The 25,093-nt window shown below is 35.9% G+C and overlaps 1 protein-coding gene across 1 annotated transcript in view; it reads right to left on the bottom strand.

The window, feature by feature from the left end:
* The window catches only part of Strump (WASH complex subunit strump), a 292,034-nt gene that overhangs the window by 71,834 nt on the left and 195,107 nt on the right, over positions 1-25,093 (bottom strand). The window contains exon 19 of the mRNA XM_090410831.1: positions 16,513-16,640. Within this exon, the coding sequence (XP_090266957.1) occupies positions 16,513-16,640 (128 nt within the window). The remainder of the gene's footprint in view (positions 1-16,512; positions 16,641-25,093) is intronic.

The following is a 25,093-nucleotide window of genomic DNA, read 5'->3' on the forward strand; positions in this document are numbered from 1 at the left end:
GAGAGACATGTGGTGAGGTTGTGTGCAAAGATAAAAAAATCAGAACTCCCTGGTGGACACAGGAAGTTAAAGAGGCAGTGAAGGAAAAGAAGAAAGCATATCAAAAGTTCCTGGCAAATAAGTCAGCTTTTACTCTTACAGAATACAGAGACAAATGTAAGAAAGCTAAACAGTGTGTAAAACTAGCTAAACAAAAGTCATGGGAGGACTTTGGCAAGAATATAGAAAATAAATATCAAGAAGGTGGCAAAATATTCTGGAGGTTGTTGAAGAAGCTTAGGAATGGAGGAAAGAGTGCTGTAAAAGGAATTAGAGATGATAAAGGTGAAATGAAAACAGGAGAAAAAGATATCCTTGAAGTATGGAGTAATTACTTTGAAAAACTGCTAAATGAAACAAGCAGTGATGACAGCACAGTGATAAAAAACACTGACCAGGCATGCAGTCAGGAACACATATCCATACTTGAAGTAGAAAAAGCCATCAAAGGCTTGAAATGTGGAAAGGCAGCAGGAGTAGATGATATTCGACCAGAAATGCTGAAGTATGGTGGTATAAGAGTCTTACAGTGGCTGCACTGCATAGTTCAGAAAGCCTGGACAGAGGGACGAATTCCCGATGATTGGAGTAGAGCTCTCATAGTACCCATATATAAAAAGGGAAATAAAACTGAATGTGAGAATTACAGAGGTATTTCCCTACTGAGTGTTCCTGGCAAGATCTATGGAAGTATACTTGAGAAACGGTTGAGAAGAATTGTGGAAGAAAAGCTTGGTGAAGAACAAGCTGGATTCAGGCCAAATAGAGGCTGTCAGGATCAGATCTTCACTTTACGACAAATAGTCGAGAAAGCATGGGAATATAACAAAGATCTGTATTTAAGTTTTGTCGATTTGGAAAAGGCATATGACAAGGTGCCAAGAGAGAAGCTGTTCAATACGCTGCAGTTATATGGTGTCAATGGGGCATTATATCAAGCAATACTTAGTCTTTATTTGAGTTGTGAGTCAGCAGTTAGAATTGAAGGAAGTACAGGAAGATGGTTTAATGTTAAATCTGGTGTGAGACAAGGATGTACATTATCCCCTCTGTTATTCATTATCTATATGGATCACATTATGAAGGAATGTGGTATTAAACCTGATATCAAAATTGGAGATGTTAATGTCAGCTCTTTGCTTTATGCGGATGATGTTATACTTCTAAATAAATCCGCTAAAAGTCTGCAAGATTCTCTGACTAAATTGAATAGCTGTTGTAATAGATATGGTATGAAGGTCAGCAATAAAAAGACAAAGACAATGAAAATAGGCAGAATCACTGAAAATGTCAACTGTGTTGTGAATGGAGAACCTGTGGAACAAGTAAAACATTTCAGCTACTTAGGCACAATTTTTACTGAAGATGGTAAACTAAATATAGAAATAGACAACAGAATCAGCAAAGCTGGTATCGTGGGAAGTCAATTGAATAAATTCATATGGAATAAGAAAGAAATTAGTCGGAACACTAAATTAGCTGTATACAAGACTGTGTTCAAACCAATTTTAACTTATGGATCTGAGAGCTGGGTCAGAAGTAAAACACTTGACCAAAGACTAGAGACCGCAGATATGAGAGTCCTGAGAAAGATTAGAGGCTTGAACAGATGGCATCAATGGCAATATCATATTAAAAATGATTATATTAGGAAAGAACTTGACATTGTCAGCATCCAGGAATGCGTTAGCAGAGCTAATCTCAGATGGTATGGTCACTTAAATAGAATGGGAGAGGAAAGATTAGCAAAACAAGTGTTCTCTGCCAGGTTGGCAGGAAAACGACCCAGAGGAAGACCAAGATATAGGTGGATTGATACGGTACAAAGTGCCTTAGACGATAGAAATATAAGATCTGATAATGTTGGAGTCTTGACAAGTAACAGACTGATTTGGAGGAAAATTGTAGATAGGAAGTTAGTAATGATGTAGTTTTTTCATGTAGTACTGTCATATCCTGTACACCCCTTGAGGGTACATGGCAGGAATTTGATGATGATGATGATGATGATGATGAAGTTATAAAGTAGTATTGAAGGAAGTATAGGAAGGTAAGTGATTGGGAATAAAATGAGGTGTAAGTTAAGACAATGGTGCCCTATCTCCACCCTAATTCATCATCATCTGTGTGGATTTTGAAAGAAAGTAGCATTAAACACAATATCAGAGATATCAGATTTAGCTCTTTGCTTTATGTAGATGATGATGTATTCCTAAACAAATACAGTCCAAATATTCAGTATTCTTTGACTAAAGTGAGTAAGAACTTTAATAAATTTTGTATGGAAATAAAATTAAAATAAATAAATAAAAATACTATATCTTTCAAATATATAAGAAAAATTAATCTTTCCCCTACATTTCAAAATATTTCAGCTATTCAGGCACAATTTCTAGTGAAAATAGCAAAAATATAAAAATGACAACAGAATAAGCAGAGCTGGTAGGATGGGGATTCAGCTGAATTTATATACAAGGTGTTTCAAATTAAAGTACCCATATTCACAGTAATGTGCAGAGAGACAACCAGTACAAGAAATACCCTCAAACTTGGTAGATACCCTCACCAGAGGGAAGAGATTCTGATAATATAAAAAATTAGTTCAAAAATGATGGATAGGAGGAACATGGCACTGTAAGCAGTGGAAAATTACATCAATGTACACCAGATGGTATGTGAATGTGTAATGATTCAGATTCAGTGACAGATGAAGTTATTCGATGCTGTTTAATTTCACTCATAACATCTTGCATGAACACAACAGTGTTGATGAAAGAGGGAGTAGCACACCACATATGATGTCAAGTTCAACAATTAGTGCGTTAACATTTCAGAGAGGATAGAGTAATCAGTCATTTTCTATGAGATGGCTACTGCATTCTCCAGACCTTAACCCCCCTCCCCTGTCACTTTTGGCTTTGGGGTTACTTCAAAAGCATAGTGTATCGGGACAAAGTTCTTCACCTGGCAGATTTGAAAGACAAACTCGCATGTCATGTGTGAAACTTTTCAAGAGTTTAGTTGCATTCTGCTGTAGACAATACTGTATGTTTATATCAGCTACTGGTTCTGCACAATAGTCAACACACTGAACGTGACTCATCCAGATCTCCTTGCAGCATGTCAGTTCTATGTGATATTTATCATATCACATCTCTGAATCATTTCACAATCACATACCATTCAGTTCACAATTAATGTAATTTTCTCCTGCTTGCAGCACCATATTTTTCTAATTGGTCATTTTTGAACTAATTTTTTTTCCCCCCTTAATGCCAAAATCTCTTCCCCATGATCTGGTTAGGATATCCACCAGTTTGACAGTATTTCATCTACTGGTTCTATCTACTGATTGCTCTGAATATGGGTCTTTTAATTTGAAACACCCTGTAGAATAAGAGAGAAATTAGCCAAAATACTAAACTAGCAGTATATAAGACTGCGTTCAAACCAATTTTAACTTACAGATCTGATAACTGGGTTAGAAATAAAACACTGGATGAAAGACTACAGATCACAGATATAAGAGTTCTAAGAAAAATTAGAATAGGGAACTGATGGCATCAATGGCAAAACATTGAAAACATCAATTTTATCCTGCTTTGGTTAAATCAGAACGTTTTGATTTTGACTGTACTGCTGATTACACAGGAGCTAAAGCAAGTGGCCAAGAAAGTGCACATCATATATGATTGAGCTCAGCCAAGAGGTGTAGAATTATCAGAAGAGATAACTATAGTCTGCGCTGATCTTTTCAGGATTCCATATTGTTGTGTGGTGGTGACATTGCTGAATAGTGAATATTTCTGCCTGTCAAATACAGTGTAAAATGTTATGCTATAAAGAAGTTGCACTGCACATTTATGAAGTGTACTTTATTTTTTTCATTTTCTATAGCAAAGCATACCTTATGGACTGATTATTTATCCAAACAACACCATTATCAATACACCATAACCAAACAGATAGCATGTACACTATCTACCAAGAATTGTCCAGACACCCCTGTGATTTGAAGTTATGGAACATTCTAGATTTGTTAATAACATAAAAACTAGTGTGCAGATAGTAGAAAACAGTACTTCATTGTAGCAGTTGAATACAGGTGGTATGGCAACATGACATGAACTCAATGACTTTGAGAGAGGTGTTAACGTGGGCTATCACATTGGTGGCATGCCACTGTCACCCAACTGGAGCATCCAAAATCAATGTGCTCAACAAATGGAGACGTTCTGGCATCACTAGTGCAGGAAAACACTCAGGGCAGCTGCTGAAAATGACTGATAGGGACAGGAGGGTGTTAAAATGGGTTACAATTGGCACAGACCATCTGTGATGAGTTCCAGAGCACCAGTAACACCATGGTGAGCACTAATACTGTATGAAAAGAACTCCATTTATTGGGTTTCCGTGGAAGAGCAGTGGAATACAAGCAAACATCACAATAATGAACAAGGCAGCTTGTCTGGCTTGGTGCAAAGAGTGTGTGAACTGGACAATTGACCAGTGAAAAATGGTAATCTGGAGCGATTAATCAAGGTTCACCTGTTTCTAGTCTGATGGCAGGGTGTGGAGGAAGACTGATGAACACTTGTTACCACAGTGTGTTTGTACCCACAGTAAAGTTTGGTGATGCAGGAGTAATGGTGTGCAGTGCATTCAGCCAGTTTGGAGTGGGACCACTGGTTGTTGTCCATGGTTTCATGAAGGAAGCTCAGTACCTTGATATTTTGGATAATCAGGTAGTGCCTACACTGTGAAGTATTTATGGAATGGACCTATGTTACTATCAAGACAACAATGCCCCATGACACAAAGCTGTAGCTGTTATGGAATGGCATGAAGAGATGGGTGTTAAACAACTGCCCTGGCCTGCACAGAGTCCTGACCTCAATCCCATTGAATACCTGGGGAAGAATTGGAGTAGTGATTGAGGTCCAGAGCAGCAGATCCTTGATCTGTCGCTGAACTCAGTGCTGCTTTGATGAAGGAATGGAGACAAATTCCACCCGATTACTCACCATTGGTGGAAAGCCTCCCTCAAAGGGTGAAGGAGGTGATCAAAGCCAAAGGTGGACATACCCTATATTAGGGTTTGCCTGCTGGTATCAATTGCAAATTGCTAAAGTGTCCGGACAATTATTGGTAGATAAGTGTATGTGTGGTTATACTGCATGTTTGGCTAAGTATTATGATGATACAACCAAGGTTGTACTACATGTATGATACCTGTTAATTGTATTCTCTAGCTAGTATGTCTGTTTTGCAGGAATAAAAACACAAGTTTCTGGGTGGGGTGGAAACCTTGCAAGAGACGAAAAGCTCTTCTCTGTACTAGCAGTGCAGTGATAATTAGTTGGGGAAATAGCTGAGATTCAAATAAAAGTATTTCCACTAAAGGGTATATGTAATTGTCATTGCAGTACAGAGTTCTGAGTTTTTATGTCAAGACTATCAAAAAATTTGGTGTGGTAGGATGACAAATTGTAATATCTCTGATTGTTCATACATTTTTTTCCATGTGAAATAAAAATAAATTAGCTGACTTTCCATTATCTTGGTCAACCTTTGTGAATTTAAATTAGATCAATTGTATTTTTAAGAATCCACAGAGAGTAGCTAAGTAAGAAACTAATAAGAAATATTCATAATAGTGCTTTATAAGTATAAACAACAACATAAAATGAACACTATGTGTATTATAATCACTAATATATTGCTGATTTTCATACCAGCATCTGCATAGTACAAATTACAACTAAAGATGACAGCACACAATTAGACTGCTAAAGAAACAATTCAAACTGTAACTGAAAATGACATAACACTCTACCAAGATAAGTACTATTAAGGGGAAGAAAAAAAACAAAGTTAATTCAGAAAATCGAAGTTAAATAATGGTCTTAAAATTACTTGCATCCCAGATCTTAGTCAAATTAATGCTGTCATACTTATTGAAGTAGTCACTTAAAGATAAAAGCTGGATAGCCGAGAGAAGACCATGCAGCCTTTTAAGGAATGCTAAGAACTGACCAGAGGTCTTATGACCTAATATTTGATCCTCACCTCCTTGTGGTGAACCCCCATTAATAGGTATCTACCAAGATACTGAATGAATGAGGATGTGATAGTAATTTGGGACTTAGCTGACAAAATTGTATGTTTACAGGATTAAACTAAAATAAAATGATGGTGCAACATGACATAATTTCATGATAGTTGTAGCACTGCCCAGTTAAAGGCCTTGTTGTTTGTGTCAGAGAACTAGTGAACAGCAAAAAGTCAGTTAATAAAACACTCCAACTCAATATAAGCAGAGTTAAGGATGTCACACATCAACACAAGATGCATAAACAGAAAAGAAATGGAACTAGTAGAAGAACTAGATAAGTACCAGATTGACAAAATAAGTGCTACTGAAACAAATAAGACAAAAACAGGTACGATCCTTCAACAAATACTTGGCAATAATGATCAGGGAAAAGAAAGAGTAGCTATAGTAGTCAACACTAAATATGATGATAATCTTGAATGGTAGGAGTATCAAGTAAAGTGATGAGGGCAAATAACACAATAGGAAATTGGATAAAGAGACATATTTGTCTCTTTATCCAATTATTTCCATAGACAATTCTACTAAAGAAGAAGTGGAGGAATTTATTGTGTCATCAAGGAAGGTGGTGACATGAAGAAAAAGGAAATGTGGGTTATTGCTGGAGATGTACACAGCTGGGTGGGAAATGATTATAGACATATAATATGTCTTGGGAAAATCTGGAGAAAAAAAACCTAATAATAATGGTAAGCACCTGTTAGATTTCTGTTCAGGACATGGACTAGTCATTAGTAACATGTCATGTTCCAACATAAAGATGTGTACAAATTCACATGGAGAGAAGACACAAGAAATAAGGAAAGCTCCACTGACTATACAGCAATCCCTCTATTAGTGTGCCTAATGCGTTCTTTAAAACAGGCGCATTAATTGAAACGCACTAATTGAATATAATAACTATGGGAAAAAGTATAATTCATTCCTCAAATTTCTTTTTTGAACCTTAATTTTTTTATAAAAGAATTAAGGTATGTCTCAGGGCCTAGTTAAAGGAAAACCATATTCAGAATATAGATTTTATTATTCTACTTTTTAACAAAGAATTGAGCTAACATAGTTTGGCGGGCATTTCGTTTCTTTTTTTCATACAACCGACGGTATGGCCCTATTGCCTCTTCTACACTTCTGCAAATTTTACTGCTTCTCTCTTCATCAGAGTCAGCCTCAAAGCATTGCTGCTTAAAAATTTTGATTGTACGAAAAATATTTTCAAATTGTTTCTGTGAAATCTCTTTTGGCTGACTATCAGTGGTTTAAGTTTCTTCATATTTTTTGGGATCTTCCTGCTGTGCATCTAAATTTACCAGGTCAGAATTACCCAGTTCTTCAGAATGAGATTTAATTAACTCTTGGACGTTATCATTGAAGGGATCGCCAACACGCGAAATCACGTGCTTTATAGATAAAATTTCCCAACTGTTATACAAGCAAAATAGTTACCACTTTAAAAACTACAATGATCATAAAAGCAAAGTTAATTTTCCAACGTGTAATAATAAACAACTCATCCCAGAAGATGGATTGATTACCCTATTATCAGAATAGGTTCTCCTTTTTGTGACATGCGCAGAAGTGTCGAAGGGTCTTGAATCTCTGAGCGTACTATAGCAGACGACATAAATTTCGGCAGTAAAAATTGGGAACATAGTATACATAGTGTAAATGGAAGTAGTGTAGTATGCCATTAAAAATAACTGCAAAATGTTTTAAACTGGTAACTAAATTATTTCATTCTCGTGAGTGATTTTTTAAAATAGTTAGCCATAAAAATGTATAGATAGAAAAATTTTAAAATCTGTAACATTTATTTTTAAGATGTATATAGGTGCACCAATCGAATTTGGTATCGAAAAAAAATGACGCACTAATCGGGGGCGCATTAATCGAGGAATTACTGTATTATTGTTGATAGTGATATCTTCATACCGGTTCAGCATACAAGAGCACAGAAGATCTGAAATAAGCAATCACTATTTAGCTTGAGCAGGACAAAATTAAAGATATTGAAAAAATGTGTAAGAAAGTTTTGAAATTAATCAAAGTTGAGCAGCTTTCAGAAGAAAACTGTAGACTCAATTACACAAATATTATTCAAGAAAAACTGAAAGCAGCTGAAAACAAGAAACCTTGATGATTCATTTGCAGACCATGAAGAAAACATTGCAAGCTTCTTGTAAGTCAGTTTGTGCTCTGAGATAATACACAGAAAAATGTAAGAAAACAAGACACTGTAAAGCTAGGCAAAATCATGAAAATACTTTGGTAAAATTATAGCAAATAAATATTAGGAAGGTGGCAAAATATTTTGAAGACTGTTGTAAAATGGAGGAAAGAGTACTGTAAAAGGAGTCAAAGATGAGAAAGGTGACATGAAAACAGAAGATAAAGATATTCTAGATGTCTGAAGTAATTACTTGGAAAGATTTTCAAATGAAACAAGCAGTGACAGCACACTGGTAGAACACATTCAAGAGAAGGCAATCTGGAGTACATATCAATTCTTGAGGTAGAAAAAGCTATCAAAATCCTGTAATGTGGAAAGTTGAAGTATATGCTATTCAGCCAGAAATGCTCAAACATGGTATAAACGTTTCACAGTGGCTATACAAGTATAACTCACAAGTCCTGGTCAGAGGATTGAGAATTGAGAGGTCAGAGGATTGAGAATCAAAGAATTTCCCTATTCAATGTTCCTAGTAAGATTTCTGCAATTATACTTGAGAAAAGGCTAAGAAAAATTGTGGAGGGGAAGCTTGGAGAACCAGCTGAGTTGAGGCAAAATAGACATTGTCAGGATTGGATTTTTCACTTTAAGACAAAAAAAAAAGTTGAGAAATCATGGGAATATTACAAGGATATTATTATTATTGCACCTTCCATGGAGGTTCATTTAACTGATAACATATTTATCATACTGAATCTTAAAATCCTTAGCACTCCTTGCATTAACAACACATTCTGATAATGCATTCCATTTACTGACAAATCCTCTCACTAACTTAAATGTCTCTATCATATCTCTTTTCCACCTATCCACCAAACTCTGCAATCCACATTTTTTTCAAAATCTCTTCACAGCCAGCAGTTTAAAGTCCTTACATTGTCTTAGTCACTTGCCTCTAGACCCTCACCAATGTTATCACATCACACTGAAAACCAGGTGATCAGATTTGAGCACAATAGTCCAAGTGTGGTCTGATCAGTACTTTATACTGTGGCACAACCACCTCCTTATCCCTACATATTAGAGTACTTCTTATCATAGCAGTACTACAATGTGCAGCCTTTCTAACACTAGAAATATATCCTCTAAACTTCAGTCGACTGTCAATCATCACTCCCAAATCTCTAATCTCATCTACTTCCTACAATATGGAACCATTGATATACTACACAATCTTATATTTTTCCAAAATGTAAATTGATGTTAAAACTACAAACTCTCTCCTTTGTCCAAGTAAAAAGTATTCAAATCTTCCCGAAGGGAATTAACATCATCAGTGCTCCTTAAATTCTTCCCAACATTGCATCATCAGCAAACAACTGAAGTTCTCCACTCAAGTCCACATGATATATTGTTTACAAACAAGTTAAACAGCAGAGGCCCAAGAACAGAACCCTGAGGCATGCCACTGGTTACCTTTTTCTTTGAGAGATTGCTCTGTCATACACAACCTGCTGGTATCGTTCCGAGAGCCAATATATTATCTATTCCCATTCTCTGCAGTGTGTACACCAACTTATCATACAGTAATCTATCAAATGCTTTTGCAAAGTCCAAGAGTATCACTGTATATGATTCTCCCTTATCTATCACACCTGTTATCCAATCATAAAATCCAAGTAAATTGCTAAAACAGGACCTACCCTTTACAAATCCATGCTGACCATCAACCCAATCCTGCATTCTATTCCTAACCAATCTCTCCAACACCTTGACCACAACTGCAGTTATACATGCTGGTCGATAACTGGAGACTTCTGTCCAAGAACCATGTTTGTGGAGTGATACTATTTTGCCTTCTATCCATTTCTTAGGAACCCTACCTACTGCAAGAATTTCATTAAATAACCATATCAAGGGTAGCCAACTGTTATGCACATTCCTTAAGAATATGTGGTGATATATCATCCAATCCCATAGCTTTATTAACATCTAACCCAATCAACACCTGATACATCTCTGATTCATTCACTTCCAATTCTCCTAATACTTGCCTCCCCTTCTATATATTGTACTGTATCATTTACACCAGTATGTTATACACTGATAAAGTGCTCGTTCAATAATTCCACTATATCCTTTGCAACTGTGATTCTGCTGCTATGACTATTCACCAGTGTCAACCTCCCATAACTATTCTTTCTCGTGCTTGCAATCTAGCGAAAAAATTCCCTTGAGTTAACCTTGGCCTGACCAGCTGATCTCTTTTCATACTGCACTTTTTCTTCCTTTACCACGCTTGTCACTTTTCTAGCCTGTACTTTTATACTCTTCATAGATCCGATCATCATTAACTGTCTTGTACCCCTTCCATAGCATTTTTTTTCCCAGCACAGCTTGCTTGATTTCACTCCTACTCTATTTACTCGTTTAACCTTTCATATGCCACTCAGCCAATCAGGCCAGCCTGGTTGGCCAAGTGGTTAGCATATCTGCTCTCCGGCCAAAAGGCCTCTGGGTTTGAATCCCACCATGGGCATGGATGTTTGTGATTGTGACAATACTAGTGGTGGTGGTGGTGGTAGATGCCATTGGTGTAGATGGTGAAGGTAGTTGCAGTTGGTGGAGACGGAGAGTTGTAGAATAGATACCCTCCCTCGATGAGTCTTTGAACTCCCTGGAAGTGTTACATAATAATAATAATATGCAGTTATAGATTGCTTTTGTCAGATACTACCTTGTGAGTTTCCATGCATTGTCAGCATCTTTTCCACTCAGCCTCATCTACCCAACTTGATGCTAACTGACTAGACAGCTTCCTATAATCACCCACTTTAGACTTCCACATGTATTGATTTTTAGCAGTAACCTTTTCTTGTTTCATCACCTCTGAAACACGTATCTCGTGATCACTTTCATCAACTGACAGAAGTGCCAACATCTCATTAACAACCAAATCTTGTGAAGTTATTACCAAATCCAAAACATTAAAGCCTCTAGTTGCTTCAGTCACTGCTTAAGATATTTATCTCTTAGAAATTCAACAAGCTCACTCTTCTTGTTTCCTACACTATCTCCTTCCTTCTATTCAATAATCCTGTAATTAAAGTCTCCAATCAGGATCACCGTCTTTGTACATGCCCAACTAATTTGTCTAAACATTTCACAATCAGTATTCTCTGCATTTCCTGGCCTATAACAGCATCCTATTAGATATACTAGCCTGTTTATTTCAACTCTACACCACACAGATTCAAAATTTGTGCACGTACTATCAACTTCCACACATTGTGGACACAAGTCCTCTGCAATCATTAACAGTACTCCCTCTCATCTTTTCACATTTCTATCCTTCTAGAAAATTATATATCCTTCTATTTCTATTCCCGACATCCCATCCTCCACAGACAACCAAGTTTCGTTTATTTCAATTATCTTTGGGCATAATGACTCAATCAATGCAACAAACTTAGCTCTCTTGTTTTGAATTCTCTGTGTGTTTGAGTCCATTCTACCAGCACCAACATTCTATTCTAACTGCTATACCACACCTCTCTCTTCGGTCTGACCACTCCTGTTTCCCTGATCCTGACTATGATTTCCATTCCTACCTGTCTCATCCTCACCTGCATTCTATTCCTGACATCCCATCCTCCACAGACAACCAAGTTTCATTTATTTCAATTATCTTTGGGCATAATGACTCAATCAATGCAACAAACTTAGCTCTCTTGTTTTGAATTCTCTGTGTGTTTGAGTCCATTCTACCAGCACCAACATTCTATTCTAACTGCTATACCACACCTCTCTCTCTTCGGTCTGACCACTCCTGTTTCCCTGATCCTGACTATGATTTCCATTCCTACCTGTCTCATCCTCACCTGTGCTATCCTGCTTCACAAGTAGACCCTGATCATTTACTATATTAACTTCTTGACTCTGTGCCTTCTCAGAAAACAATAGCCTTTCTAAATGCCCAACACCAAACCCATTCAAATACAATCCATCAACTTTAAACCATTCTAACTTTCCTTCAAATTCATTCTACAGATTTACAAATTGAACCCCATTTGTCTCACACAACTCAGCCATCTTACTATTCGTTATCTCTGCTCTCCTCCTCAATTCACCGTTGCCATAACTGGGCAACACACCTACGATTTTCCCAATAACACTATTCTCTTTACTTGCTGCAACAACTTCCTCAAATTCTTTTTTTCCCCAAGTCATTTTGTGCCCAAGACTACCATTAATTTTAATGCCATGTCTTTCCTTTTCTGCAACGCATCAGTTATTTGCTTCATTTTTCCACTAGTAAAGAATGTTTTGTGCACTTTATTGTCATCACAACTCTAATGATAGTCCCCATACAATGATATATGAGAAGAGATTGACTGATTATCATCAACTAATCTCCTCTTTAAATGTTTAATATTCTCTTCCAGATGTTTCATTTCGGTTTTCATTTTCACTAACTAATGCATACACTCTTCTAATACGGCTCTAACACTTGCTCCCATTTCAAATTGTTCTAATCTATTAAGACACTTTTCACATATGTTAATGCTCTCCTCCTTGTTTACTCAAACAGTCCACAAATCTTTCACATTTTTCAGTGCATACATATAGCATTTTCACAATGCATCCACTGATCAAAGGCTTTCAGAAGCAGAACCAGTATGAGCAAACAATAGTAAAATACAATATAAACAACAACACTACTTGTATCCAACTGAAAAACATGCAGCACAATTTGTGATAAAAGCCACTATACAATAATTAAAAGCACTTTTTATTAGCACAGCTCAAATCTACAGCTACATCCATGTCTGTTACATTTAGTGAGGATGTAAAATTAAATATGGAAATGGACAACAGAATAGTGAAACTGGTATGGTAGGAAGTCAACAGAATTATGAAATAAGAGAGAAATGAGTCAAGGCACGAAAGTTGCTGTAAGACTGAATTGAAACCAATTTTAACTCATGAATCTGAGAGCTGGATTAGGCATGAAATTCGTGATGAAAGAGTGAAAATCATATGAGAGTTCTGAGAAAAATTAAGGGAGTGAAAAGATAGAACGATACTATAAAGGAAGATATTAGAATGAAACTTGACATCATTAGTAGCATTCAATAATGTGTTAATGGAGCTAATCTCTAAGACCAAGATCTGGGTGGATTGATATACAGTCATCCCTCAACTTACGTCCATGATCCCATAATGGAATAAATAACATTTTCGACTATACTTTCAAACGAGAAGCAAGCGAGCGTAAAGTAAAAAGGTTCTTATTTAGCAACAATGCAGTGCCAACAGTGCATTCAGCGGCAACCTCCCTCTATAGTCGACACATGACTTCAACAGTTCCTATGTTGATTTTGTGTTTAAAAAATAGGTTATTTGTTTATTTATCGTTAAATATTTTGTGCAAAATGGCCCCTATATGCCCAATTAAAAAACATAGTGAAGAATCACAGAAAAAGAGGCATGCAATTGATCTTGAAACGAAGTTGCAAGTACAACGATAGTGACAAAGCAACGACAAGATCCTATCTGTGATTGGAAAAGCTACTTCCATCATGCATAGAGGACCTTAACCAAAAGCGCATACCTCTTAGCACTATAACCGTAACCACTAAGTCTCTTCAATATGTTGACGGAGAAAGTAGGACCCAATTACGACTACGAATTCAATGCCTCTTCCGGTTGGTTCATGAGATTCAAGCAGCATTTTGCACTGCATAATGTGAAAATGTATGGTGAATCTGCAAGTTCCGATGAGAAGGCTGTTAAGGAGTTTGTAGAGAAATTGGATAAAATTATTATGGAGGAAAATTATTTGCCACAGCAAATATTTAATATGGATGAGATTTGGAAAAAAATGCCCGAGCGGACAATTCATCCACAAAAAGCTAAAATCTATGCCAGGTTTCAAAGCTCTTAAAGACCATGTTACGATTCTGTTAGGGAGTAATGTGGCTGGATATAAACTGGAACCATTTGGGATATGGCACAGTGAGAATCCATGAGCTTTCAAAAACATTAGAAAGCATACTCTTCCAGTTCATTAGCAGAGATATAAGAAGCTGTCAATGACTCAAAACTTGTTTGTGGATGCCTTAATCACCTGTAATGCAAGTGAAATGGAAAGCTATTGAGTGTAAGAAAATGTAGAATTTAAAATGTTATTAGTTTTATATAATGCTTCAGTTCATCTGTCTTATATCAGTGATCTTCACCAAGTTCAAGGTTGTGTTTCTTGCTTCAAACACTACTTCATTGATTTAACTGATAGATCAGAGATTCTTGCAGTGTTTAAGGCTTATTATCTATGGAGAACTTTTTCACAAGCCATTTCTAATACTGCAGGAAACGACCAGACTCTCATACAATTCTGGAAAGCAATTCAATATTTATCATGTTATTAAAAATACTGCTGTTTGGGATGGAGTGATCTCTCAATGTATCAGTGGCATATGGAAAAAGACATTCAAAAGGTTTATGCATGATTTTGGAAGTTTTGAAAAAAATGAAGACCTTTGTAAATTGAGTAAAGAAATAATGGGACTAGCAAACAATCTGAATCTTGAAGTGAACGATGACGATATAGTTCAATCATAGAAAGTGCCCCTGAAGAGTTGATCAACTAAGAATTGGTTGAACTGGAGGAACAACTGTTGCAGAAGAGGAAAAACGAGAAAAGGAAGAGGGAAAAGAGAAACAGGAAGAGGTAGTTACACAATTTACAGTGAAGGGACTTGCAGTTCTCTGCAGTTTGCGATGTTCTCAAAATGGTTGAAGACATGGACTGCAATGTTGAACGCTACTTATCAGTAGAAAGTAAAGTACATGATGCAGTTGCTTGCAATAAGCAAATTTATGATGAAAAGAAGAAGAGGAATAAGCAAAGCGTATTGGACATTTTCATCCAAAAACAAGGGTTACACCAGAATAACTGCAGCCTGGTCCTTCACATAGGGAAGATAATGAAGATGTGATTGTGGAGGAAGATTTGGGCGATTATTCTCCTGTTTTATAGTGGCAGTAATGCACAGTACAGTTTTATAATAAGGTTTACAAATTAAAATGACAGCATACTCATTACTGTTAAGTCCCTAACCCCTATAACTCTGTTGATTTAACGTATTGACTTACGTCCTGCTGGATGGAATGAAACATTGACGTAAGTTGAGGGATGACTGTACTAAGAAGTGCTGTAGAAGACCAAAATGTAAGAATGACAATATTGGAGTCCTGACAGATAACAGATTAATTTGGAGGAAAACTGTCAATAGGAAGTCAGTAATGATGAAACTTTTTCATGGAGTACCATCGTAATATCCTGTACATTTCCTTGATGGTACATATCAGGTATTTTATGATGAAGAGACCTACTGAAGTTAGTGGTGTTTCATAGCTGATGCCAATTCTAAAATAATCACTCAGACCTATTTTGATATTTTCTTCCATTTTATCCTGTGTGAAGGAGAATCCAGAATATGGTCTGCAAGTCCTGACTTGTCATACATTGACTGTAAATGCTGTTTTATATTCAAGATGAAAGTAGAGAAATCAACTGGTAGGATAAAGTTGTGGGTGACAAGGAACTTATATGTTTTAAGATGTGAAAGAGGATAAGGATGATCCCTCAGAGAATAGACTGTTTCTCAACTAGATGTGTCATTTGAAATGTACCGGTAATTATAGTAATTATACTGGACTAATTATAGGTCTGAGAGACTATTTGTAGAAACAGCAACAGTTATGAAACACTCCCCTGACCTCAATCAGTAGGGCTATATTAATTTGCTTAAGATCTGAGAGATAGGCAATCTAAGATCAATTTGGCTCGACTTCTCTGAATTAACTTTCCCATTTTATCTGGCTCCTTGAAAGTACTTTGATAGGAAATCAGTTCCTTCTCGGTTACAACATAAACTGTTTCTAACAATGTAATCAAGTGCTGTAAGTCTTACCACAGTGTGGCAAGTGCTTTGAAGATGCTAGTTTGAAATCCAGAGAAATTGTAGTTACTCGAGAAATTATTTATTTTGTTCTTCTGATGCTGTTTATACCATACATCAGTATTATGAATAATGACCAGCACCTAAGCCCATCATTACATTCAATAAGAAATATACATTTATTATATGCATGTATACAGTACAACTACTGTGCTTTTAATTACTTTGGTTCTGTAATTCTTAATAATTCTCGTGCCAGTCTTCCAATAAAGTTGACAGATGTGTTGTCAAGTGGAGGAAACCGAGGAATAGGAATGGTTCGTGACTGATGTACACTTTGCCAATCTTGCACCTAAAAATATTAAAATATTTGTTAATTCTCCAATTTCATAACAGCTGTTAGTCACTAAAACTCAGTTATACAATGCTTTATTTAATTCACATATCTAGTATTAAAATATACATAGATAATAATAATTATTATATTTACAAAGACATCTCTTGCAAGTCCAAAGATTGATAACAGGAGGCACACACACACTAACCATTATTTACACAATATCTATCCTCAAACATTTGCTGCCCAAGTACTCACATCCACCTAACCCATTCACCACTTAGCAAGCAAAAAATATAAAAAATATAGTCCTCACTATAACTACATGCCTAACATCTTCTGGGTATGTTCCTTTGTTCTCTTTTACCAAACCATGTACTGGAATTTTTAACATCTGCTCTATAAAACATCTTTAGTAACCTATATATTTCTATTGTTTCCCTTCTTTTTTGCCTACCAGACAAACTCTGTAGCACATAGAAACCTGAAGTCTCTCCTTGTAGAAAGTATCTGCACTATGAAACCCATTTAGGAATCTATGTGTTTCTATCACTTTCCTTCTTTTTTCCCTGTAGTACACAAAACTTGCAATCTATTTTCACAGAAAGCACTATGCAGGCCAGCTACCATTTTGACCACTCACTCACTTCTGAACCACTTCCATCCCCGAGAAACCCAAGCAACCAAATCTATGCACAACAGTCCAGATACAGTCATATCAAAGCTTTATAATAAAAAAAAAAAAGAGATAATTTCATGGTCCTTGCTCGTAAGAATGTTTCTAAACATCCACATGATCCTATGAGCTATTCTGCCCACATATGTAATATGACCTCTAAACTTCAACTCAATTCATGATTGTCTATCCATCCCCTCTAATCCCTAGCTGCATCAATTTCCTGCAATGTGGTCCCATCAATATACAGCTACCAATTTCTTCAAGGTGCATAGCCTTGTGCTTTGCCATATTAAGTTAGCAATCATTATCCTTTGTCCACACACACACACACCTACATCAAATTTATTAACTCAGTCGTTATTACAAAAAATGAATAAATTACTAAGAAAAGTCTTCGTTCACAAAACTATGCTGTGCACCACAGAGTATATATTCCTGTTTACTCATTCCCAAATTTTGTGCTTTTAAAAAAGTTTTCACCACCACCATTTCTGAGATATCTCAGGAATGGTGGTGGTCTATAAATTGTTACCTTGATTATTGAGCCACCTCTATGTAATGGTATCTATCCTGTCCTCTTTCCACTCCTTTATAAGGATATAAGCTGAGGCGCATAAGGATTAATGATGAAACAGCATTATGCAATCCAATATAGATTGCTATTGTTGTTAGAAGAAAGATTATCATATAAGAAATGAAAGAATTATTGAGTCAGGCTAAAATACAGTCATGTTCCCACACTATGAGAAAAGGAGAAGAAATGTTTAACAACCTTACCGGCCATTATGGATCAAATAAACATCCTCATAAGCTTCGTATCCATCATATATTTCAATGAAATATCAATGGTATCACAATTTTAACATGCACTTCGCATCCATGGAAACTTGGACGTATATATACGTTCTGGCTGGTAGCGTGGTTAAACAAGGAGAGAACATGTATAAATTATAAGTTTGGGAAATCATCCAAGAGTCTCATACTTACTTTTTTGTTCTTATCAAACTCTCACTCTCTCTTTCACTCACTTTCGAATCTCTGTATCTGCTCAATAGCCACTTAGTGTTTAGAAGATGTTTAAGTAATACGTACAGAAGTAAACTGTGAAAACAAAACAAATCACAGTAAGTTTTTTTTTTCCTCCTTGAGTAAGGTGATATGCTATTCTTGACAAGTCATTAAGTGCTTTGCTTGTTTTTATCCATATTCTATCGTAGCATAAGTAAACAATAAAAGTTTTATTTTTTTACTGGTTTTTTTTTGGATTTTTTGCAATGCTAGGACCAACTCATTTACATATAAACATTTCCTGAAAGTTGCTCAAAATATCCTATACTTAAAAGCATATTTCTTAAGAAGTGTATATTATATTACATTATACAGAGAATCAGTAACCAAGATCAGTTTTAGTCTTTCCTGAGGTCTTATTTGTGGAGATCCTGAATGCTCTCTTGAAAGCAGAAGCTTCATTCTTCCCTACCTCCAGTCACAAAGAGTCAAACTGTTTATAACCACATCTTCATTATGCTCTAAATATGAAACAACTATCATGATTTTTTTTTTTTTGTTTTTTTTTTTATTAGTGGGTTGGATTCTTGGCACATAAGTATATTCTTGCTTTTATCCATGTAGTTATAATGAAATAACAAAATAATAATAATAAAATCCAGTTAGCTTTTTTGTATATGAGAAAAAATGACTGACTTCACATCTATAGATTTAACTTTCCACTGATGAGCATTCAATAAAGGTTGAAAGTGATCTGCATTATAATGTGAGACAATACACATGATGTAAATGGGACATTAAAAATTGAGCAATACATAATCTTTATTTAAGCTATAAGTCAGCAGTTAAAATTGAAAGAGGTACAAAAAAATGATGTTAAGTCAGGTATGTGAAATATAATAAATATAAGCCAACTGGAAAGAGAGGGCAGGGTAGACCTCAAAAAAGGATATTGGATGGATAATGAGACCAGAATAAACCAATATGGCCTATACCCATAATTAGTATAATAAATTTAGTTTAATCCTTTATCCAAGTGTGAGGAGCAAACTTTGTTTGCTCACACTTGGATAAAGTCACACACATAGTCTAACCAAGTGAAAAATAAACTTTCAACCCATAATTAGTGTTATGATGATGTGACATCTCCACTGTTATTCATAATCTATGTGGATCACAGTATGAAGGAAAGCAGAATTAAACCTGATATCAAAATTGGATATGTTCATCTCAGCTCTATACTTTATGCAGATGATGTTATACTCCTAAATAAATCCAGGAGAAGTCTCCAGGATTCCTTGACCATTGAATAACTACTGTAATAAATTTGGTATGAAAATCAGCATTAAAAAAAGACAAAGAATATAGGCAGAAACATTGAAAATATCAATTGCATTCTGAATGGAGAACCTATAGAACAAGTAAAACATTTCATTTATTTAGGCACATGCTTTAGTGAAGATGACAAATTAAATTTGGATATAGCAGAATTAGAAAAGCTGGTATGGTAGGAAGTCAACTGAATAAACTTATATAGAATAAAAGAGGGATTAGTCAAAACACTAAAGTAGCTGTATATAAGATGATGTTCAAACCTATTTTATCTTATGGATCTATGCTAGATTAGAAATAAAACTCTTGATCAAAGACTGAAGACCACATATATGAGAGTTCTGGGAAAGATTAACCGAACAGATGCTATCTGTATCACTCTTCCAATGTCACCTACTACTCTGAACTCTTAGACTTCCTCTCCTTGAAAGTTGATTTCGAAGCTTCAGTCCAAATTCTGATCTCCAAACCATTATTCAGAGGGGCTTGGACAACCTTGTCAATTTCAATGATTGCGAAATACAGTTCTTAATTTCCCACAAACACACATATACACAAAACCATTATTATTAAAAGAGACCTCCAGGAGTCAAGGACTCATCAATGGAGGCCACATACTACACACACACACCACCTCACGAGAGAAAAATCTAGTCCTCACCCTCTTATGAGCAACATTCATTCTCAGTTTCCAAGGATGCCCTCATGTCACTTTCCCATCCTCTATAAAATGAAAAATTCCATCAATTGAAATCCTGCATAACCTTTTAGAAGTTTGTATCTCTCAATCATATCAGCCCTCTTTTTTCCTGTTTGCTAGTGTCTGCAGTCTACAAATTTTCAATCGGTCTTCATAATCAGTATTCCACAATCCTGATATTTTTAACACTCTCTCCATTATATTAGAATGGAAACCAGGAGACCAGATCTGCACACAATAGTCCATGTGAACTCTTATCAAGACCTTGTAAAAAGGCAAAATGACAACTTTACATGTTAAAGTTTGTTTCAGCATTGCAATTATCTTTCGAGTTGCATTCGCAATCTTGGCTACATGGTCCCTAAAATTCAACTTCCTATCTACTAACACACCAAGATCCCTTCCCTGATCAGTTTCATATAGCATAATCCCACCAATCTAATACAACATTGGATATCTAATCACACTAAAGAGAATAGCTTTACATTTACTGACATCCATTTTCTCGTACCCACAATTCCAGCCTATTCAAATCATTCTGCAAGTACAGCATATCAGCAGCATTCTGATACCTACCTATATTTGCATCATCAGCAAATAGCTGTTTGTCACCTGTCAAATCCTTCTCAATATCATTCAAGTACAGATTGAATAACAGTGGACCAAGAACCGATCCTTTGTGGTAAGCCACAATATATACCACTTTTACATATCTGTCAGTTAACCAACCTCTTATCTATGCCAATAGTTTATAATCCAAATCCATATTCTCTAATTTATGCAACAGTATTCCATGCTGTATTCTATCAAAAGCCTTAGCAAAATCCAAAAGCATCATGATGTATCCATTCCCCTCCTCTAGTTCAATTGTAACATTATTATAGAATGTGAGCAAGTTGCTAAAACATGACCTTTTGAATGGGCAAACCGCCTGGATGGTTTTACTGACCGCCCAGCTAATTAATGATGTGAATTGACATGGCTAAATAATGAGCAAGAATGGAAAAATAATTTAAGACATTTTTTAATTAATAGTGATGAGAAATTGAACTGGAGAGTCTCGATACTTGTGAGACCAGCTCAATTTCTTGCATTGCAAACCAATCTTGAGAGCTTCAGATATTCACTTTGATGCACACCTGTAAAAATGGTCATAATTTAAAATTCTGAATATTTTTACAAATTGTTTGTTAGTACATTATTAGTTTTGGTTTCATAACACGCATTGTTGGCACTTGCGATATGCACATTATTGATGTTATTTTGTCAAAATGAAATGTGAAGCATTTAAAAAAAAAACAATTATGTCCTTACTGGATTTGGATAGTTGTGTTACGTTCAGAAATTTTATTGTGGTTTAAAATTATTAAGTGCTGTGTTTTGTAAAGCCATTCTCGTAACACTAATGGAGATGACACAACAGCTTCTTGCTTGCCATTTTCATGGAGTGCGCATGCTCGCCGAGGAGTTTGATGGGTGATTGACAGCTGACAGGGAGAGCGTTCAGTATTGAGGTAATGAAAACAACAAGAGAGCGCTCGGTTTCAGAGAATGGAGAATAAACAAAAGAGAGCTAATTATTATTATGTTACACCTCCAGGGAGTCCAAAGACTCATCGAGGGAGAGTGTGCCAACAGCATCGAACGATTGGTCCCTTTCCAACTACTAACCGTGCTCAAACTTGCTTAACTTTTTGTGAGCCATTAGTAGCAGAGGCTCTACCAATCGACCAATCTTATGGAAGTTTAAGAACGCAGAACAAAAATTTCCTAAGAACAAAATTTTGTTCATAGGAAATTAAGTTTTTATGTGACAGTCAGGGAGCATATTAATAGAAGATTCCGAAAAAGGAATCCTAGAATTGTGAGCCTTTAAAGTGGAGGAGTTATGACTGTAAATAAGTATTGGTAAATAAAAGAAAATATTGACATTTGACATTCTATAGGAATGTTCAAGGAAATGCTGATTGAAAATTTCATCTGTTTTAAGGACACTGGATCTATCTGTTATTTCTACTAGAAAAGGAGACGGAATTTAGCAACTTAGATAAAGCAGTAGAAGAAACTTTTTTTACTGGTACAAAAATTAAACTGCACGAAGTAAGAGTATTTATACTTCGGTGAATTCAGAATATCTTACTTCGCAAGTTGTGAAGACATCACATCGAATAATGGCAATGATGCGGAGAATCCTGACGTGCAGAAATAGAGAGGTTATGATTCCATTGTATAAGGCCTTGATCAGGCCTCAGATGGATTATTGTGCACAGATTTGGTCGCCGGGTTTTCATGGGGATGAGGATATATTGGAAAGGGTACAGAGATGATTCACAAAGGTAGTCAGGGGTCTTTGGAATGTGGAGTACGAGGACAGATTGAGGGAATGTAAGTTGCAGAGCCTCGTGAATAGGAGGAAGAGGGGGATATGATTGAGACATATAAACTGGTCAGGGGTTGTTATCAGGTAGATATGGAAGAGATTTTTCATAGAATTGGAGGGGAAGTAGAACAAGAGGTCATTGCTGGAAACTGTATAAGGAGGGTGTGAGCAAAGGAGTGAGAAGCAGGTTCTTTGCATGGAGGGTGGTTGGTGAGTGGAATGCATTGCCTGAGTGTGTTGTGGATGTGGACACAATGAATCAGTTTAAGGCAAAGTTAGATGAGCATTGTATGCAATAGTGAGTACCTCCCACAATGAGTCTCTGACTCCATGGAGGTCGGGTGTTGATAATAATAATAATGATAATAAATAAATTAATAAATAATCCTCCTCTTTATAACAATTGGTAACAGAGATCAATCTCTTTATAACAAAATGATGCAGTCAACAGTCTCAAGATTGGCTTGCATTGCAAGCCAATCTCAAGAGCTTCGAATATTCACTTTGATGCACACCAATCCATACGCAGAAGAAGACAAAAATCGGGATCTCGAATACAACAGTATCAGTTGCAAAGAACATCTTTTACGAAAGAGACATAATTTTGATGTTTGAAAGAAATAAATTGTGACAATTGAGCAAATTTGAATCGATGTTAAAAATCTACATTTATTTTTCTTAATGGTTTTTGTCCGAAGATCGCGAGTCAAGTATTTAATATTTTATTACATAAAAGAAAATAGGCCTACACATCAAATATAGTTGTGATCTCGGGGAATTCTCAAAACTCTCGAGGATTATGACATCAGTCTCGAGTGATACCAATTCCCATTCCTAGTAATTAATACTTATAAATAGTAAAACTGCGAAATAACATGCGTTATGTGTCTCAGGTATTACTGTCAATGCACAATTCAGTGATTTGTTCTGATTAATTTAATAACAATGATATTTTGTATTTATTAAATTACCCCATAATGGGTAAAAAGTCAAGTCAGCAAACCACACTCTTAAGTTATTTTAAGAAAGATGAAACCGATAAGCAAAGTAGCGAAGACACCAAACCAGCAACAGAATTGTCGATTTCTGCAGAGTTTCTTTCAAATGTAAAATGTGTGTCTAAACCTGCTTATTGGGTATTAACAGTGAGTGGTTTAAAAAATTCCATTGGTTAGTGGTGAAAGATAATGGAATGATGTGTTCCACGTGTATGAGATACGGAAAGAGACGACCCACAAACAAGGAAGTGACTTGGGTAACTATGCCATGCACAAAACTTCGAAAAGAAAGCTTGGGTGGCCATGCACAAAGCAAGTTACACACTGATTCTTGTTCATATATAATTGAAAAAGGTATACTAGAAGAAACTGGAATAGGGCAAATTGAAAAATCTATTTCAATTTTGAATAACTTGCAGAGAGATCCTTTTCTGGGAGCTTTAAGATCTATGTATTGGTTAGCAAAAAATGAGTTACCACATACTACATTATTTGAAAAATTGCTGGAGCATTGCAAGGCTATGGGCTATTCCTACTTAGAACATCTTAACATTGGTAAAAATGCACATTATACCTCAGAAAGAATAATGCAAGAGTTGATTGATATTTTAGCATCAGAAATTAGATCTGAAATACTGGAAAATATACATTCTGCAGATTTTTCAGTGTTTTATGTGATAAAACTACAGACATCTCAGTTTTAAAACAGCTGATTGTGTACATTAAATATGTTGTCAACTTAGAAAAGAGGTCAGGGTTAGTATTGTGTCAACTTGCAATATCATTGATGGCAAAGCTGAGACTATAACTAACAAAGTAATTGAAACCCTTGATAGTCTAGGCTTAAAAGCTTGTAATCTGGTGCGCCTAGGATCTGATGAAGCAGCTGACATGATCGGAAAGCAAGAGAGTTGCAAACTGCTCAAAGATAAAACAAATGGACTCATGGTCAACTGTCATTGTGTAAACCACCGACTGGCTCTTGCTAGTGCCCAAGCAGCTGCTGAAGTGCCTTATTTAGTCATGTTTAATGATATCTTAAGGCAATTGTTTTTCTTCTTCCAAAATTCCTCAGTCAAGATGGCTGGTTTAACCAAAATCCAAAATATACTGAACAGTCCTCAGATTAAACTTAAAATGGCTAGTGACACTAGATGGCTGTCTCATGATTCTGCAATACAGTCTCTAAGAGAATGCATGGTGAGTGATATAGCTGCATTGGAAAGAGAGGCCACCAAATGAAATGATATCACAGCTAAAGGTTTAAGTAAATATATCAGAACATACAATTTCGTAGCTTCCCTAATGATGCTTTCAGATGTGTTACCACATTTATCTAACTTGTCTAGATCATGGCAAAGGCAGGATGTT

Source organism: Typopeltis vanoorti, chromosome 20 (genome assembly GCF_054136105.1).
Source record: "Typopeltis vanoorti isolate ZY-2024b chromosome 20, IOZ_Tvanoo_1.0, whole genome shotgun sequence".
NCBI lineage: Eukaryota > Metazoa > Arthropoda > Arachnida > Uropygi > Thelyphonidae > Typopeltis > Typopeltis vanoorti.